Source organism: Dipodomys spectabilis, unplaced genomic scaffold (assembly GCF_019054845.1).
Source record: "Dipodomys spectabilis isolate Male_0828 unplaced genomic scaffold, ASM1905484v1 ptg000187l, whole genome shotgun sequence".
NCBI lineage: Eukaryota > Metazoa > Chordata > Mammalia > Rodentia > Heteromyidae > Dipodomys > Dipodomys spectabilis.
Window position 1 is genome coordinate 3,665,749 of NW_024870864.1, and position 15,251 is coordinate 3,680,999.

Consider the following 15,251-nt stretch of genomic DNA (forward strand, 5'->3'; position numbering starts at 1 on the left):
TATATATGTGTATTTGAATTAAGGAAGGGAAAGGGAACAACAGAATGGTGAGTCAAATGACAATGGGGAACCAATGCAACAGCAAAATACACAAGACAATACATTGGAAATTATCTGCACAACGTGGTGGGGAGGGAAGGTGGGAGAACAATGAGGAAAGGGGTAACAAGCTTGACAAGAAATGTAGGGCCTGGGAAGGTGGCTCAGTAGTAGAGTTTTGCCTTGCATGCATGAGGCCCTGGGTTCGATTCCTTAGCACCACATAAGCAGAAAAAGCCGGAAGTGGTGCTGTGGCTCAAGTGGTAGAGTGCTAGCCTTGAGCTGAAGAGCTGAGGGACAGCGCCCAGGCCCAGAGTTCAGGCCCCACGACCAGCAAAAAAAGAAAAAAAGAAAAAAAAAAGAAATGTACTTATTACCTTATATAACTATAACCCCTCTGTGTATCACCTTGACAAGAAAAACAAAGTGAAAAAAACAAAACAAAACAAAATAACTCTGGATCCTACACTGAATGCTGTGAGATACAAAAAAAAAAAAAAAGACATGATCTATATGCTTAAGATGTTCAAAATCCAGTGGACACAATCTAGTCAGCCTGTGTAGACACACACAGCAGCCCCAGGCTGCATGCTGAGTACAGGAGGAGAGCCAGAGACTGCAGCTACCACTGGTGCAGAGTGGCCAGTTGAGCTGTGAGCAGCTGCCTCCTCAGTCCTGTTTTGTGAGGGATTGCTTTAAATTAGCCTGGCTTCAAGCTTATGTGTGTAACAGTGTTGCTATCACTCATGTGTCTTTGTGCTCCTTGAAATTGTGGCTGGAGTGACTGCCAGGAATTTTATACACTGACAGTGTAACTAATGGTGTGGCCTAAGTATATGTCCCAGAATCACAGATGGAAAACAGTGGTTGTGGTGGGTGCATTCCATAGGGATGGAGAAGGAGGAGCAGGAGGAAAAATCACAGTTTTCTGGGTAGTTGAGCAGATTTGAAGGTGGTAGGATTAGGAATGGGCTCTAGATGTCTATAGGGGCAGTGCTTAGTAGGAGCAAAAGGGCACAATGTTAGGGGAGTGTTGTGGGGAACTTGAACCCTGGACTCAGTACATTTCACCTGTTCATCACTCTGTCCCCAGCACCAGCAGAACTCACCCAATATGTAGAAGGTGTTCAGCCCATCTTAGTTAAACAAATACATGCATCAACTGGATAATTACAAACAGGGTTTATCCTGTAGGTGAAATGCAGAACATTTGACAGAGAAGTAGTGTTTGGCAGCAGATACTCTGTCAGTTCTTTCTCCTGCAATATCAAAACTTGTATGTCCTGGGTCTCATTTCATTTGTCAGTCTAGCCAAGAGAGATGCCAATGCCAGGTACCAAAAAAAAAGACCCAGCAGCTTCAAATGATGCCATTCTTAAGGGGTTAGCATTTAACATGAACCTTCAAATCATTGTCCTACACTGAATGGGAAGGTCAGAAATTGCAGTGGGGGCTGTTTGAAGGCTCTTAGATGTCTCCACAGACCTCTGGGATGTCTCCACAAATGCATACTCTGCTTTTGTGTAAGACAGGCCTCAGTTGTCTTATTCCTTGGTGGTCAGGACCCACAAGTCTTCGGTGTGGTTTTGTCTCCTCTCTGGTTAAAATTCATAGAACCCTTTGACCCCAAGATTTCCTGTGCCTCATCCTCTATCTTCTTAGATTTCCTGTAGAGCTTTATTCCTCAGCTGTGGCTCTGATGTATCATAGCTAAATTCTGTAAAACAGACCATAAAAGTGGCAGCACTAACTGGGCAACCATAGTTCATACTTGTAATCAGGAGTGTTAAGATCTGAGAATTGAGGTTCAAAGCCTGCATTGGGCAGGAAGATCTGTGAGACTCTGATCTGTAATTAACCACCAAAAAGCTAAAACTGGAGCTGTGGCTTACATAGTAGTGTGGCATCTTTGAGCAAAAAAACTAAGGGATAGTGCCTAGGTCCTGAGTTCAAGCCTCAATAATGGCACCAAGGGAAAAAAGAAGGGGCACCACCTTCTTACTGCTGCTAAGCAAAATATCAAACCTGTATATTTTGAGATACGCTTTTATAAAGACCTCTTTTTTTCTTTTTCATTAGACTTTTTTTTGTCTTTTTAAGCAAAGCAACTTAAATGCTTAGTTTTGAGTTGTTTTCCTCTCTAAATGCAGCAGAGCAGCTGCCTGAGTACAGTGTAATAACAATTCTAGTTCCTGCTCCTGCAGGATCATGTCCCCATCACTGCTGTCCCTGAATGGTCAAGAGCTAAATTGTTGGAAACTTTTCCTTTAGATGCTGACCTGTGGGATACTTTCTCTTAAGATGTTTATTGACACATCTAAAGACACATTTGAAACTTTTAGAGAATCCTGCTACTTATCACCTCACCCTAAGGCAGGCAGCTGGACATCATCAGTCTTGATTCACAGTAGCTAGGAGTCCTGTGGGCTCATGCTTCACATTTAGCAGCAGTGTATAATATTTTTAAGTTCTCTTGTAGAGATTAGCACACATCATGTTTCAATCTTTGGGCGATGGATGGCCCCAAGGCCTTGCTTGCTGACCATCCATTTCTGTCAGGGATTTGTTACTTACTTCTTCAGGAACAGAGCTATTAATACCCTCATTTGAACTAGCTGTCTTTGGGAAGGTCAAAACCCTAATGTCTGCTTGCTTTTGCCTTACCCTTCTTGACAGTTTTAAAAGTCAAAAACATGGACTCTGGTCTACTAATCTGTCTTTGTGGTTTAGGATCATTCTGTTAGTTTTGAGTGAACAGATCTCCTAATATATATCCCCTAAACTGAGTGGTGGTCCCAGTCACTGAGGTTTTAACATCTCATGCATCTATGAGCTATTATATAGACAGACTTGGTTAGTGGAGATCTTATCAACAGCTGGAAGAAAGACTACAGGGCCCCTTTCTAATCATCTATTCATTTTCAGGGCTATCCTGTAGAGCAACTGGTTTGGTATAATTAAACACACCTGGCTTTGGCTCCCTGCTCTGCTACTTGTTTGCATGACTATGGAGAATTCACTCTGCCTCATCTTACTCAGCCATAAATGACTTCAGAGTTGTGGTGACAAGAAATGAGAAAAATGTTTAAATGGCATGTAACTGCTATCCCCCAAAGGTCTTATTAGGAGCTTGAACTCAGCTTCTGGCTTTAAGGATAACATTATTGATGAACTCTGAGCCATAGTCTGTGAAATACAGGGTTTCTCTTTCTAACTGTTTTTACTGGAATGGAATTTTTAAATCAGCGACCATATCTGCTATTTGTTTTCATGATCATACTTATTAGAAGCAACCTCCAAAGCAAGGATTCCCATTACCTCCATGATACCTAAGTAGTGCCAGCTGGTACCTGGTTCCAAGGATGTCATTGGAGATGGGTATGTGGCAGGAACTCCAGTAGATGGGGGAAGGACTAGCAATTGTGAAAGCCATCTTTCATAAACACTCAGAAATTGTCCTTCCTCTTTTTACCTCTTTAAAAGAAACTGTTGAAGTTTGTAACTTGACCATAGGATACTAAGATATTGCTTTCTATGGTCTCTTAAGTAGCATGAAGTACAGACAGGAAGTGAGTGGAAAGGGCACAGTTTGGAACATGCTTTAATGCAGATTTGGAACTTATCCATAGTAATGAAATAGAGCTGAACGGGGGCACTAGCTCCAGATGGTCCAGCTAGCCCAGCTTCAAAGAAGCTCAGTGTGACAAGGACTGCCTTCTTCCAACCAGGTCCACTTCCCTTCCCCTTAGGTCATAGGTCCAGTTTTACTTAGTGTGCCTGCTGAGAAGCCACGTTTTTCAGTTTCCTTTGTAGCCAGTTGGGGCTCTGGCCTCAGTTAAGTAATGGAACTTTTGTGTAGGACTTCTGAGAATGGTGCTAAAGAACACTGACTCTATTAGGGGTCTTATTTAGCACTCTGAATTCTGATCTCTAATGTGGATATGACCCTTGGCATTCTAGAAACTATTTTGAATCCTGAGGTGACTCTTAGTACATAAGGATGTGGTGGAGTGACAAGACAGAAGAAGCATGGATCTTTAAAAATAAACAATCTTTTAAAAAAGTTTTAAAAAGCTAACCTTTTTGGTTTTCCCCTTCCTTCCTTCCTTCCTTTCTTCCTTCCTTTCTTCCTTCCTTCCTTCTTCCTTCCTTCCTTCCTTCCTTCCTTCCTTCCTTCCTTCCTTCCTTCCTTCCTTTCTTACTTCCTTCCTTCCTTCCTTCCTTTCCTCCCTCTCCCTCTCTGTCTATCTCTCTTTGTCTCTGTCTCTCTGTCTGTCTGTCTGTCTCTCTCTCTCTCTCTCTCTCTGCCTATATTAGGGTTTGAACTCAGGGTCTGGGTGATGTCCCTTAGGTTTTCACTCAAGGCTGGAGCTCTACCACTTGAACCATAGCTTCACTGTCAGTGTTTTTTGATGATCAGTTCTTGGCTGACTTGGCTTCAAACTGTGATTCTCAGATCTTATCCTCTTGAGTAGCTAGGATTATAGCTGTAAACCACCAGTGCCTGACTAAAGTTAACCTTTTTGTTTTGAGATAACTGTATATTTTCATGTAGTTACAAAAAAGCAATACAGAGTTACCCAAGTACTCTGTACCCAATTTTCCCCTCAGTAACATCTTGCAAAATTATAGTGCAACATCTAGCTAGAGTCATAACTTTGATATGGTTAAGGTCCTCCTCTTTGTACTTTGATTGCTATCTCCCACCTCTACCCTGTCTCTATATCTTCCTTAACCTCTGAAAACTACTAACAGAGCCTGGACTTCATCACAGGCCCCGACTACTTAACCATGGAATAAGTTTTGAAAATAATTATTAGGTTGTAACTATGTTAATTAAGCCATATTTGTTTTTGTTATTCCATATAGCCAAGCTTAACTCTTTTCTAAGACAGCAGAGGTCCAATAAAGTAAAAAGAAAGAGAGATTTTAAAAAATTAAAGTAAAAGAAAGACTTGTACAGGATTAGGAAAGAAAGGATTTGGAGCTGCAGATGGGTCTTGCCTATACACTCAAGAGACTAAGATTCAGGGAATCACAGTTTGAAGCCAGCTAGGGTAGAAAATCTTGCAGAATCTTCAAGATTCTATCTCTAAAATAACCAGCAAAAAGCTGGGCTGGAGATGGTTCAAGTGGTAGAGTACCAGCCATGCAAATCTCATACTGACTAAATAAATAAATAAATAAATAAATAAGGGATTAGGGATTTCTACTTTCAAATACTGAACTCCTTCCCTTCACAATGATGACCTTGATTTTTGACTCTTTTTATTCCTTATATCATTTGACAATCATATATAATTTATCTTATCAAATATTTACAAGAATTTATTGTATCCTAAAGTCTGTATTTACAGTTTCTGGAAGATAGTACTGCTTTGGAGATTTCAGTTCCTACTCTCAGAAGGAAATTAGTGGGGACTATAAGTCCAGAAATGTCTTAGACTCTTGCTTAGAATACACTAGGATTGCTAGTATCATGAGAAAGTTCTGGAGCTTTAGGGCCTGTCTCCACTGGCTGCTTACTCTGTTCTTCCCTTTCCAGGGGCTGGAGTCAGAGAGGACGTGTTTCTCATTTGGAGGGAGCTGGAGGAAGCCTGCAGCACACTGGCCCAGGTCCAGAATCTGGTGTCCCTGGCAGATTGTGGTGGGTACTGTTGAGTGTTCCTAGAGGAAAAGGGCCTTAAATGTTAGTAGTTGTGAATGGGGGATTAGTTCCATGTTCCTAACCATACAGAGCTTCTTAGCTAAGCTCTGAGAAGCTGTTGGGAAAAGCCCTCCAGAGCTTGCTATAGTGTCTGCATGTACGTGTATAAATGTATGCACACATGAATGTAGGCCACATTTGAATAGTAGTTCAAGCTGTAGAAAGTTCTTCTTCAGGAATTATTTCAAGAGAGGGAAACAGGCCTCTCTAGAACTAGGTTTCCAGTTCTGAGTATTGGGGTGGCCCCCCAATATTGGGGTCCATGATCAAAGGAACGAGACTGAAACAAAGCGAAAGTCAGACAAAGCTATATTTTGAGTCAAGCATCTAGAAATAGACTGACCAGTCAGAGCCATCTCGGCAGAGAGCGAACCCTGCTCACCTGCACGGGCTAACTTTTATAAGGAACAGGCCATGCAGTTAGGCTGGCCACACATAGGTATTGCAACACTCGCACAAAATTGCAGTTATGTTGGGCCACACACAAGTGACCAATGAGGTTATAACTTATCCCTAAGCAGTTATTCAAACTAGCCTACCACTTTGGTCAGTTTGGCATGTGGGTTTGGAGGAGAAGGGGAAGGTGGGATTTGCATTCCTTGGAAGGGGGGGTATTACGTATGTGCTGGTTACTGTTACTGATTGGACGTATCCACTTGGCCTGTAGGCTCAGTTATCAGAGACTTGCAACCCACATTTTTCCTAACCTTGTAAACAACAAGATGGATGTTTAACCAGGGTGGAGTCACATAGGCTCACTGGGTCTTAACATTAAGATTGGGTCCCAATCTTAATGTTATAAGTATAGCATGGACAAATGTGGGGAGCAGACAGTGGATGGAAAATTACTTAGAGCAGACTTAGGGGTAAGGAGTGAAAGAATCCATCACGGCCATCCCAGGGGACCACACAGAGGCAAGCACATACAGGAAAAGGATTATTATAAAGATATTTATTAGTGGGGCCATCTTGCCCATGGAGAGGGAGCAATATCAGGTCTGCCCCTATTCAGGTAGTAGCTTTATGATTCTGGGGATGGAGGTGGGAGGCCTAGATGGAAAAGGAGTGGCCAGTTATCCCTGTGGGAGCTCTAAGGCAAGGAGGAGGTCAGGTCTGGGTGGGGCTGGGGGCTATGAGCTGCCCCTGGAAAGGTAGTGGGAGTGGCTGAGAACCTGAGGTGGGGAGAATGCCAACAAACAGTCTGCCTAGATTGACTTAAGAGGACTGTTTTTGAAGGCAGGCAGAGTGATCAGACTTCCCCAGGGTGGGGATGGTTATGGTGGTGGTGGTAAGAAATCATTTGAGTTATCAAGGGTGATTATATGTATGTTGGTGATCTAGCTATACTGACTTGGCAGGCTTTTGGCCAAAGTCTAGCTATGCAGAGACATCAGGAAGTCCAAAGGTTAAGTGCCAGGTGAAAAGAGAATGCAGAAGAGCCTGACTCAAGTTTGGTCAAGGCAAATCTCCCAAGAGACTTTTGCTTTTAGAACGCCCATAAAAACTAGAGAAGAACTCAGTGATGGGGTATTTGACTTGGCCCCTCCTAAAGACTGAATCAGACTCATACCATGACTCAATTCCTTTTCTTATCCCTCAGTGCTAGGGACAAACTCAGGGCCTTGTGTTTTCTAGGCAAGGGCTGCACCCCAGCCTCAAGATTTCAGTTCTCATTTAAGATCATCACCTTTGCTTCTTTGAAGACTCTGGATTTCACTGTAAAAAGGGGTACAGATAAAAAAAGAAAGGGGTACAGACCAGGGAAGAAACACAGAATGTTTATCTGGAAAGGGATAGGGTAAGGATGAATTTGTGTTATTATTAGTAGAAAGATATCACTAAAATCTACTTGCATTTCATAGTCTTTAGCTTAGAGCTCTTTTGTGGAATTTGGAATAGTCACTTGTGTTGGGAAAATGGAAGAAAATGGAAAGGGAATAGGCCGGACTTGATCATCAACAGGCAAGGACTGTTTATTGAGGAACAGTGAGGGGCACAGACTTCCTTGTGAGTTTGGAGGTTGTGCATGGGACTGGGTTTTGGACTGGGCCTATAGAGATCTTAAAAAGCAGAGAATAAAAAATGGGCTATAATCTCTTGAAGGCCAAGGGTGATGTCCTTGGCCAGGCCCACAATGGAATGCTGGGTGTCAGGGCTGTTGTCTCCTGGGGGCTAAGGTAGGACTGACTTACCTGTGTGAGCACATACCTGGTGCTTTGCTTGATCCTGGGGAATAAGGCAGAACTCAATCCATCAATTTGGAACTTTAGAGTTCCTACAGGAACCATATAGGAAGAGTTAATGATCAGTTTGTGAGCACACAATAATGTGATATGCTTCTCTGGGAACTAGGCTTGGATTTAGCTTATTTAATTCATATAACTCTAGAGGGAATAGCCATTGTTGTCCCAATTTGGCAGCTGAGAAAACCAGGATACAGCAGGAATTAAATAATTGGCCCATAGTTGTCAGATAGTCAGCAAATAGTGGGATCTGGTTTTGAACAGCCTTTTTTCTTAGTTCTTCATTTTAAAAAGTTGACAGTGATGCTACTGTTATTAGTTACATCTATCCTAGCCAAAAAAAAAATGAAAATACAAGCCTGGTGTTGATGTGCTCTTGCTCTACCCACCATCCCATAGAAGCACAAGGTATTTTTATTGGTGAGTGACATTGAGACTCTGAGAAGTGTTTTATTTTCTTATCAATCAAAGAATTTTTTGAAACAGAAATTGCCCGAGTTTTACAGTGAGAAAGACCTTGTTAGCAGCCCTCCAAACATCACTACATTGGCTTGAGTTAAAATCTTTACATCTTAGTTTGTTCTTATGTTAAATGGCTGTTATGATATTAGTCTGGAGGGAGAGTTGCACATATAAGTAAACTAATGCATACTTAGCAACAAGCTGATATGTGAAATTGGATAGTGTTATGACTTTGGAGTGAGAAAATCCACAGAGGCATATTTAAGGTGACAAAGGAGTTTTATTTACACTAAAAATTTATTTACATCAGAAAGGGGACCTATGACTTCCTTGTCCTGGGCTAGCTACCCAGGACCAAGAGCAGCCTCGACCTCCAAGGCTCCAATGTGCAGCTTCCACCTTTATTAGTCAGTCTGAAAACTCCTATTAGTCAGTCTGCAAACCACCAGTTAGTCAGTCGGCATACCTCCAATTAGACGGTCTGCAAATCTCCAGATCTCCAAAGCTCCAAACCTCCAAAGGGGAAGGCTTTTTCCCACTTCCTTCCTTCCTTCCTCCTTCTCTGCAGGCCTCTCCTCAGGCCTCTCTGCAAGCTGTGGACCTCTCCTCAGGTCTCTTTGCAGACTACCTCTCTGGAGGTCACAAAGGAGAGAACTTGTCAGACTTATCTAGAACAGCTTTTCACTGAGTCCAGGTAAACATCTCTGCCAGGTAGAGAGGATGTTGATTCTGCTGCTAAGGTATTTTGAAGGGAATGCTGTGGACTGAGTTGTCCTCTCCACCCCCATTCCCCATGTGACTATTTGGAAGTAGGGCTTTTCAGGAGACATGTAAGGTTTAAGTGGTGGTTAGGTTAGGGTGGGGCCCTAATCGAATTGTATTGGTGAGTTCATAAGAAGAGCAGAGCTCTCCCCTCCAAAGTACACACAGTAAAAGGCCACATGAGGACAGAGTGAAAGTCAGCTGGGAAGAAAGGCCTCACTTGAAACCAAGGCCGACAGAACCTTCATCTTGGTGGTCTTACTTCCAAAAACTATGAGAAGATAAAATTTCTGTTGCTTATTCATTTCAACTAGTGTTGTTGTTTATAGCAGCACAAGAAAACTAACATAGGTGGTATTTAAGTTTTATATAGTTTTAAGGGTTAATGGTTTTAAGGGTTAAGTGTTATTTCTTTGGAAAATGGAAGAGCTCTGGACCTCTGAAATTGACAATGATATATAATTGTCTCTTATTTCAAACTAACATATACACATTCCCCAAACTAAAACTTGAAATAACTCCAAGCAACATTAAAAAATACTTTGAATAACTCCAAGTGTAACAAGTTGGACAAGAAATGCATTTATTACCTTATATATGTAACTATAACCCCTCTGTACATCACCTGGACAATAAAAATTTTAAAAAGGAAAAAAAGAAGGAAAACTTGATCATAGCAATTCTTTTGTTGCATAATCATCTTACAGTTTGCACCCTACCACTTGAGCCAAACAAAACTCCATTCTGATATAGAATAGTCATCTAAGCTTTTGTAACTTTGATTTGTCCCTAGTGGCTGCATGGAGATCGTCTTCTGCTCCTCTTCCCACCTGCAGCCCAGGGTTAGTGAGGTAAAGTCTGCATTAGTCTAAGACACTGTGCTTTCTTTCTAGGAAGGTAGGGGCCATTCCCTCAAGTTGACTGCTGAAGGCCTACATACCAGTGGAGAGAGGGTAGAAGCAGAAAAGGGAAGGGGGGGGTGGATTGTCAGTTAGGTGGCCTGCATTCCATGGCGAACCATCAGGTAAATTACACACAGACTCCCTGTGAATAGCAATCCCTGTGTCTCCCCATCCTCAAGGTTGGCACAAAAGACAGAAATACAGAGGAAAAAAGGTGCATAGAATTCTCCTTGAGATTTTATGTGAGTTCTGATTGGCTTATGCATGTAAGGAAGCTATCTGACACTAGGGAAAGAAATATTGAAAAGGGATCATAAAGAAAAGGCATAGAGGTCACACAGACCCAAGAGTAGTGCTTGTTTTCACTAGCCTTAAAACTTTGAAATTTGTGGAGATGTGGGCATAGGAAATGGTTATCTTTAAACTAAGCATCTGTCTGGGTACTCTAAGAAATCAAAATTAAAGCAAAAGAAGAGAGAGACAGACAAACAGAGACAGAAAGTTGTTTCTAGGTAGCATAAATGCATCTTAGAACAAAGCTTAAAAAGATTTATAGGTCTCTAGTATCCAACAGAGTATCAACCATCTAGTATCCAACAGAGTAACAAGTCACAATGATTGGCAGGGATAAAAAGAAAAAATGGGGTTCTTAATTGAGAGAAAAATCAATCAAAACTGACAAAAGTAGAACAAGATGGCAGCTGAGTAAAGTTCTCTTAGCAGACACACCAGTGTATCTTCAGAGCTATTCACCCATCAGGCTACCTTCATAAAGGCTAAAGAAATTAGAAAAGAGACCATCATGACTACTTTTAGTGTAACAAACCAAAAAGACATACTGAAATATGAAAATGTTTGCTTATCATCCCGAAACAACAGCTAACACTTCCATAGTGAATTCTAGTACTTGGCAAAGTTTGATGGAACCTGTCTCCAATATAATACCTGCAGGTAGGCTAGGTGGCTGACTGCCTCTACCTCAGTTTTTCTAACCTGGGTAACAGAAGGGGATAACATAAAGCTAGCACAGGATTTTTCCTTGGAGCTCAGTGACAGACATGTGGTGGTAAAAGCCACCAGCTGGTAGGCCCTAAAGACTATATACATGCAAGAGCCACAGATGGAGTCTTTTAAACTGACCCCAGCATCAGATAGAGGCCTATGTGTAGGCAGACAGATTCAAGTTTTGGCTGCATTTTTTTCCAGCCTGGAAATAAGTCTACTCTAAACTAGACTTGAGACACCCTTTTCCGTTCTCCCAAAACTATGCAAGCCTCTGCAGCTGCAAGACTCAGGTGAAACCTATCTTAGCATAACTTTGGATGGATAAGGAACTGTTTCTATTCATCCCCCAATCTTAAGTAACACAGTTATTGCAGTCAGTGCTCACAGATGGAGCTTGTGAATTGCTCTGGCACCAGGCCTCAGAGACGTGTCCCTGTGAAAAATACTTGAGCTTTGCTCTGCATCTTAGCCAGCTGTAGCATGAGTAATTAGCTGAGACTGGGCAAGTACTTGCAGCTGTGAGATTTGGGCCCAACCTGGTTTAGTGTTAGCCAGATGGCCAAAGGACTATCTTTGCAAGCTACCCTCCCCTGGACAGAATAGTATCGTTCTAGACCCCATTTGATGAGTAGGAGCTCAGAACAGCGCCCAGGCTCTGAGTTCAAGCCCCACGACTGGCAGAAAAAAAAAGAAAAGAAAACTCCATATACAATGGAGTTTTATTCAAGTACAAGGAGAATGAAATTATGCTGCTTTTAGGAAAATGCAGATTTAGATCATCATGTTAAGTACAATAAGCCAGTATCACAAAGATAAAAATCTTTTTCCCCATATGTGGAATCTGGGGGCAAGGATAAAAAAAATACATGAAAATAAAAGAGGGAGGTGAGGATAATTAAGAGTAATCAAGGGGGTAAGTATGATCAAAACTACATTATACGCATTTCATTATGGAAATATCAAATGAAATCCCTTACTTTGTAAAATTAATTTTTTAATACAAGGCAAAGAATTTTAAAATCTATCAGACAAAAGTGTGAAGTCACATTTAAGGACAACCCCATTAGACTGTCAGCAGATTTCTCAGCAGGAACCTTGTAGGCAAGGAAGGCATATAATGATATATTTTTAGCTCAGAGAGAAAATAACTGCTAAGAAAGATTACTATATCCAAAGGCTATCCTTCAGACTGAAGGAGAAATAAAGGCCTTCTAGCATTACACAGGTACTTATGGGTATAATCCTTCCATTTAGGGTTAAAAAAAAGAAAAAAGATACCATCCTGAGAGCAGGTGAAAGCATATATCTCTCTAGAAGAGGAGATACACAAAGGAGAAATATAAATCAAACAGCTCAATTCAATGCATTAAAGACAAGGGCTAGAGGTGTGGTTCAAGTGGTAGAGCACCAGCTGTGAACAAGTGAGCAAACCCAGTGAGCTCAAGGTTGTGAGTTCCACCCTAGGAAATATAAATAATAAAATAAAAATAAAATAAAAACGCCAAATAAAAAAGGTGGGGGTGGATGGGGAAGAGTATTAGTAGTAACAGTTGCTTAGGAGCAATCCATCCACCAATAATGTCATACAGATACTGAAAGTGAAAGGATGGAAAGTGATATTCCCAGCAAATGGAAACAATAAAGAAAATGAAGCTTACCAAATACTGTTTTTTTTTTAAATTTAAGATCAAATTGAGACTGGGCAGGGGGACAAAGGGGAAGAGGGAGAGAGAGACAGAGGGGGGCAGTGGGAAGCAAGAGAAGAAGAAATGAGGGAGAAAGGGGAGAGTAAGAGAGGAGAGAAGGGGAGAGAAAAAGAGAGTGCAGGCTGAAAAGCCCCTGAGACTCATCTCCAGTTAATCACCAAAATGCAAGAAATGGAGCTGTGATTCAAGTGGTGAACACTTAAGCTTAAGCCCTGAGTTCAAGCCCCTAGGATTGGGGCAGGGTGTGGGGGAAGCAGGAGAAAGGGAAAGAGAGAGAGAGAGAGAGAGAGAGAGAGAGAGAGAGAGAGAGAGAGAGAGAGAGAGAGAGAGAGAGAGAGAGAGAGAAGGAGGGAAGGGAGGGGGATGAGAGGAGGTGAAAGAGAAGGAAAGGAGAGATTAAAATATTAGGAACAAAGTACAAGACTTATACACTGAAAAAAAAATCACAGAACATCAATGAAATTAACATGACCTTAGTAAATGCAAAAATCATCAATGTTCACAAAGACCAAATATTGTTAAGATGGCCATAGTTCTCAAATTGACCTATAGATTGATCTCAATTGTTCCACTTTGTAGCAAACATCTGGATTGGTCTGTGTTTATGTTTGTACTCTCCCCCTGCCTACACACACACCAGTTTTGGGGATTGGACCCAATTTCTCAAGTACTGTGGCTGTTTTGTAAAGTAGTTATAGGGTCTTGGGAATGTGGCTTAGTGGTAAAGTGCTTGCCTAGCACACATGAAACCCTAGGTTCAATTCCTTAGTACCATATAAACAGAAAAAGCTGGAAGTAGTATTGTGGCTCAAGTGGTAGAGTCCTAACCTTGAACAAAAGCAGCTCAAGGACAGTGCCCAGACTGAGTTTAAGCCCCAGAACTGGGAAAAAAAAAAGGTGGAAAAAAATAGTTATATAATTGATGCCTATAAAATTGTTCCTCAACTATTTTCAATTTAAAGGTTCATTTTGATTTAAGCAGATTTAAATGTGGCTTCTGAGCTAGTTGTGCCAGAAATCCCAAGTACTTGGGAGGCAAAGGTTGGAGAGCCCTAGTCCTAAACTGACCAGTTCGAAAACCTCCCTGAAAAACAAACGAAAGCAAAAGGACTGGACATGTCTCAAGTGGTTAGAGCAGCTCAAAACCATGAGTTCAGTCTCTTGGACTGAATGAATGAAGTTTTAAAAATTATTCTTCTGTAGTCTGCAGTCCTGTTAGTGGTTTCAATCTTTCTGTGGGTCTACCATTAAACTGTTGCTCTGCATTTCTCAGTAGTCAGCAGCAGGTGTTATAGTTTAAAAATTCTTCCTGCAGCTGTCTCATTCACTGCTTCATCTTAAGTAATTTTTAAAGACTTCCTTCTTTCAGAATTCCGAGGCCAAAGGGCAATGTGGGAAATGTAAAATGTATCTTTGAATGGGCTTTAGCTCCTCTCCCATGTTCTCTTTCATTATTAATGTTTTATGTTCTTTATTTTTACATCTGCTTCTTTTATGATTCTTTATTTCCTTTTTCTTCTTTTCCCTTTTAGAATTATAGGAATTAGAGAGCCTGAGAGCTGGAAATCATCTTTCCAATGGTTTGTAAACAAGTTGTATAGCCTTCATTACAAGAGATTTTACTTAGATTTTACAGGCTTTAAAGGAGGAAGTAAAATTATTTCAGGGAGGCAGAGTCTGGAAATTCACTAGGATTTTGTCCCATTTTCCCGTGAAGTTAATGATTACAAATTCTAGGATGTTTCCCAAGGTTATGGTGCCCACTTAACACCATCACACATTTATAGACATGTGATTTCAGCCTGCCATTGAGTCCCGTGAGCCTCAGCCCTCAATGTGTAACTCCTGAGGCATTCCCAAGAACATTAACCCCTATCTCTGCAGAGAATCAGTTTTGCAGAATATTAGTGGGTTATTATCCTCAGCTCATACATCTTTCCCCTTTCCTGGTACCCGTGATCTGTCAGATATCCATGCTCAGCACATGATAACAGAAAACAGCAGGAAATTAGTATGGCAAAGTGTGTAACTTCTCAAGAGACAGGCTTCTGTTTCATGCCATACGGTCACCACTTTTCCTCTGGCTTCAGACCAGGTCAAGCTTCATGTTACCTTTAGAGGACCTATAGCCCTGCAGCTGCTGAGTAGCTCTTATGGCTGAAAATTTCACTTACCTATCTCACCAGCAGAAAATACCCAGACAGCTTTTCCTCATGGCTGCTGTCTTTCTCCCCCACTTCCCAGAATTCTGCTTTTTTCCTTATCTCCTCTCTCTTTTCCCTCCCTCCCTCCCTTCCTTCTTTCCTTCCTTCCTTCCTTCCTTCCTTCCTTCCTTCCTTCCTTCCTTCCTTCCTTCCTTCCTTCCTTCCTTCCTTCCTTCCTTCCTCCCTTCCTTCCTTCCTTCCTTCCCACTATCCTTTTCCCA

The 15,251-nt window shown here is 41.5% G+C and overlaps 1 protein-coding gene across 1 annotated transcript in view; it reads left to right on the forward strand.

Annotated features, from left to right (window-relative positions):
• Positions 1-15,251, forward strand: part of Vwa3b (von Willebrand factor A domain containing 3B) — a 179,543-nt gene that overhangs the window by 50,096 nt on the left and 114,196 nt on the right. Inside the window, exon 8 of the mRNA XM_042695361.1 lies at positions 5,585-5,686. Coding sequence (XP_042551295.1) covers positions 5,585-5,686 — 102 coding nt within the window. The remainder of the gene's footprint in view (positions 1-5,584; positions 5,687-15,251) is intronic.